This window comes from Glycine max, chromosome 7 (assembly GCF_000004515.6).
Source record: "Glycine max cultivar Williams 82 chromosome 7, Glycine_max_v4.0, whole genome shotgun sequence".
In the NCBI taxonomy this organism is placed as follows: Eukaryota; Viridiplantae; Streptophyta; class Magnoliopsida; order Fabales; family Fabaceae; genus Glycine; species Glycine max.
In genome coordinates, this window is record NC_038243.2 from 35544771 (window position 1) to 35549460 (window position 4690).

The window sequence follows — 4690 nt, forward strand, 5'->3', positions numbered from 1 at the left end:
AAGTAAAATATTTTACAAATACTTCAATAAAGTCTAAAATTGAATCTAAAGACATCTTGACAAAGGTGCAATGTTAAACAGGCATTACACCTATTGATGATTAGCTGGAGAGGGTACGTTGAATATTTTTTTTATAGTTAGATGACTTATTTTAAAAATAGAGAATTTAAATTGAATAATTTACTTTGAATATTTTAAAAAGATACTTTTCAAAGTGTATTATAGAGTACGAGTGGAAGAAAAGTTGATAGCGGGAGAGAATCCAAATTCTCATTTTTAGAGTGTAGAGTGAAAGGAAAGAAGATATATAAAAAAAAAATACAGGAAGAGAAAAGAAAAATCATAAATATGCAAATAATACGGTGGACAATGAAAAAAGAAGTAGAAAAAATAAAAGAAAAATAAGACAAAAATGTAAGATAATAATATAATAATTTATTTTTATTCACAATAATAATAATAATAATTCATTTATATATCAGGCGTCCATTTTGTTGGGTTGTTGGAAGAAAAAAAAAAATTGTATGTCTTGAAGAACACGATACATTCTTAAAAAAAAAAACAAAAACGAAAGTATACGATACGAATACGATACCCTCAATTCCACCTCTCACGACCATCATTTCCTTCGTCAGCACAAAACCCTAAACCCTATTTTAAAGCCAAACCCCTTTCTTTCTCCAAAGCCCAATTCCAAAGCCCTCGTTTCACTTTTCCCAATCCGCCATGGCCGCCGCCACTGCATTGCTCCGCTCTCTCCGCCGCCGCGACCTTCCCTCTTCTTCTCTCTCCGCCTTCCGATCGGTACCATTCCGCCCTCTCTTTCGCATCTCCATTTTCACTCTTTCTACACGATTAAACCTCACTTCTAATTTTTCTGAGATGTTTGTTGAGTTATGTTACGAATACATCGAATCACTTTGTTTTTAGAAACTATAACTTATTGATTTTTAAGATCTATGAGACGAGGCTCTGTGTCCCGTGATTGTGGGACTTTGTTGTGAAGGTGAAATCTTCTTATGTGAAATAAGAAATAAAATTTTAACTCGTCAGTAATACTAACAGATCTTGGAATTTACCGTTTTTAGAAATGTTTTGAGAACCACACTTTTATATAAGATAGAGACACTTGTTAGTTTGAATGTCACTGATTATTAGGTTATATATTGGCTTGAAGTTTTGCTAGATAATCTGCGTTTTTTCTGTGCTGCTGACTTCATTGTAACTTTGTATTGTATACAAGTAAGAATGCTGTTTTGGATGTATGTAATCTTCTTTTTCCTCCATAATTGACATTTTTAGAACTGCCTATCCATTCGGGACCTAGTAAGTATATGAAGAATTGTTGATATCATGGCATCGTTTGTGCAATAGTGATTGTTGAACTTGTGTTGATCATATGTTAGCACTGTTCTGAAGGTAATTTTAATTTTCATTCACATGGTTGTGCAGTTGACGAGTGGCACAAAGACATCATATGTAGGTAACAAGTGGGCAAGTTTGTCACGACCGTTCAGGTGCCATTTGTTGTTCTGTTTTCATAATTGTTACACTTTATGTATAGAGAAAGATATGGGTACTTCCGATCTCAGATTTATTCATTGTGAAATTCGATCCTCGCTGCAGTTCAAAGCCTGCTGGTAATGATGTCATTGGAATTGATCTGGGTACTACCAATTCGTGTGTCTCTGTTATGGAGGGAAAGGTAAAGATTTCCTCTCTCTTAATTTGTTAGGTATGTTTTCCTTGATGGTGTCTGTACTGACTAATAGTTATTAAATTTTCAGAATCCTAAAGTTATTGAGAATTCTGAAGGAGCTCGTACAACACCATCAGTGGTTGCCTTCAACCAGAAAGCGGAGCTTCTTGTTGGTACACCAGCCAAGCGTCAGGCTGTGACTAACCCAACAAACACTCTTTTCGGAACCAAGCGTTTGATCGGTAGGCGTTTTGATGATTCTCAAACTCAGAAGGAGATGAAGATGGTTCCATACAAGATTGTTAAGGCGTCCAATGGAGATGCTTGGGTTGAAGCCAATGGGCAGCAGTATTCTCCCAGCCAAGTTGGTGCTTTTGTTCTCACCAAGATGAAGGAAACTGCTGAATCATATCTTGGAAAGTCAGTTTCAAAAGCTGTAATTACTGTACCAGCTTACTTCAATGATGCTCAGAGGCAGGCAACAAAAGATGCCGGTAGAATTGCTGGTCTTGATGTTCAGAGAATCATCAATGAGCCCACTGCCGCTGCACTTTCCTATGGGATGAACAACAAGGAGGGTCTCATTGCAGTTTTTGATCTTGGAGGTGGAACATTTGATGTGTCCATCTTAGAGATTTCTAATGGTGTTTTTGAGGTATTAACACTTGTTTATTCTATGCCTATATTTCATAGCCAGTAATTGGAAATAATGTTGGAAATTGTCACTAATAACTTTTTTGTGTCCAGGTGAAAGCAACAAATGGTGACACTTTCTTGGGAGGAGAGGATTTTGATAATGCTTTATTGGATTTTCTAGTGAACGAATTCAAAAGAACTGAGAGTATTGATCTTTCAAAGGATAAGCTTGCATTGCAAAGGCTTCGGGAAGCTGCTGAGAAAGCCAAAATAGAACTGTCTTCAACATCTCAAACAGAAATTAATCTTCCTTTCATCACTGCTGATGCATCTGGTGCAAAGCATCTGAACATCACATTGACTAGATCTAAGTTTGAGGCTTTGGTAAACCACTTGATTGAAAGGACAAAGGCACCGTGTAAGAGCTGTTTGAAGGATGCTAACATATCTATCAAGGAAGTTGATGAGGTTCTTCTTGTTGGAGGAATGACTCGTGTGCCTAAAGTCCAGGAGGTGGTTTCAGCGATCTTTGGAAAGAGTCCTAGCAAAGGAGTAAATCCTGATGAGGCAGTTGCCATGGGAGCAGCTATTCAGGGTGGTATCCTACGTGGAGATGTTAAAGAGCTACTACTCCTAGATGTCACTCCACTTTCTCTGGGTATTGAGACTTTGGGTGGTATCTTTACCAGGTTGATTAACCGCAACACCACAATTCCTACAAAAAAGAGTCAGGTACTCTTTAAATATTGACTGATCATTGTTTTGTAATTTCCAGGTTATGGGGCCAGTCTTCGTAAGTAATGTAACATTCAAATCATAAGATTATTTGCTTAAATCTTAATTGAAATCTCCCCCTCCCCCAAGGTTTGCAAATGTTCAAGGGGTAAAAAAAAATGTGCCTAAATCCCCCCCCTCCCCCCTAATTAGATTAGTAATTTTAGATGTTTAATCTTATATAATTTTGGTGAATATTCTCTATTTGGTAGAGTGTAATTCTAACTTGTGATATCCTTCAGGTGTTTTCAACAGCAGCTGACAATCAGACTCAGGTTGGTATCAAGGTGCTACAAGGTGAGAGGGAAATGGCTGTAGACAACAAATCGCTTGGAGAATTTGAGCTTGTTGGCATTCCTCCTGCCCCAAGAGGCATGCCTCAGATTGAAGTCACATTTGACATAGATGCCAATGGGATTGTTACTGTCTCTGCCAAAGACAAGTCTACTGGGAAAGAACAACAAATCACCATCCGTTCATCTGGAGGACTCTCAGAAGATGAGATTGATAAGATGGTCAAAGAAGCAGAGTTGCACGCTCAGAAAGACCAGGAAAGAAAGGCTCTCATTGACATCAGAAACAGTGCAGATACAAGCATCTACAGCATTGAGAAGAGTTTAGGTGAGTACAGAGATAAGATCCCCAGTGAAGTGGCCAAAGAGATTGAAGATGCAGTATCGGATTTGAGAACAGCAATGGCAGGAGACAATGCTGACGAAATTAAGGCAAAGCTTGATGCTGCAAACAAAGCTGTCTCCAAGATTGGAGAGCACATTTCAGGTGGTTCTAGTGGCGGTTCCTCAGCCGGAGGTTCTCAGGGTGGTGAACAGGCTCCCGAGGCCGAGTATGAGGAAGTCAAGAAATGAGACATTTAGGCTTGGTTTTGTAGCATTTGTTTCTTATTAATCATCACATAATTGGAAGAATACAAGGTTACTTATTTTGTATCTAATGTTGAAAGCCATTTTTTCTGGAAGGCTCTTTAATTTGTAGCACTTTTGGAGTCTGAAGTCCGAACACGGCTGTTTGAATAACTTCGAATTTTTTGCATAAAATTTGTTCACTACGTTTGGCAGTTGCTAGTATTTTGCACTTTGATTGGAGACTCGCATGCACCTGTTAAACTACTAACACGCTGCACAGCACGCTGCACACACTCAAGTGTTCCGGTTTCACATTTGCACTTTGCACGTCTTAGTACCTTTGTTTTAGTGTAGCGACACCTAGAGCAGACCAAGGAGACTAATGGAAATCTTCTGTTTTAACAAAACAGACAAAGGGATTGTCAGCAGCAATGAGTCGAACTTTTGGTTGATGATTGGAAACCTAATCGGAATTATGTTCAACAATGGTACCCATTAATCCCAAGGAAAATACATGTTCTTTTTCACACCAACCTTTTATACATACGTGAGAGACTAAAATGAATTTTTAAAATTTGAGCAATCAAAACCAGATTTACCTGAAATCTAAGGCACTAAGAACACAAACACAATTAATTAAAACTTTTATATATATGTTCTGCCAAAATAAATTTTTCATGTTTACGTGAATAAGCATTTTGTTGAATATACTCCGCCG

The 4690-nt window shown here is 37.9% G+C and overlaps 1 protein-coding gene across 1 annotated transcript; it reads left to right on the forward strand.

The window, feature by feature from the left end:
* The first annotated feature begins 584 nt into the window (after positions 1–584).
* On the forward strand, positions 585–4164 carry LOC100796791 (heat shock 70 kDa protein, mitochondrial). The gene is made up of 6 exons (XM_003529220.4): positions 585–804; positions 1453–1517; positions 1627–1705; positions 1788–2354; positions 2447–3067; positions 3352–4164. The coding sequence occupies exons 1-6, from the start codon at positions 727–729 to the stop codon at positions 3973–3975; spliced, it is 2034 nt and encodes a 677-aa protein (XP_003529268.1). The 5' UTR covers positions 585–726; the 3' UTR covers positions 3976–4164.
* Positions 4165–4690: the final 526 nt, after the last annotated feature.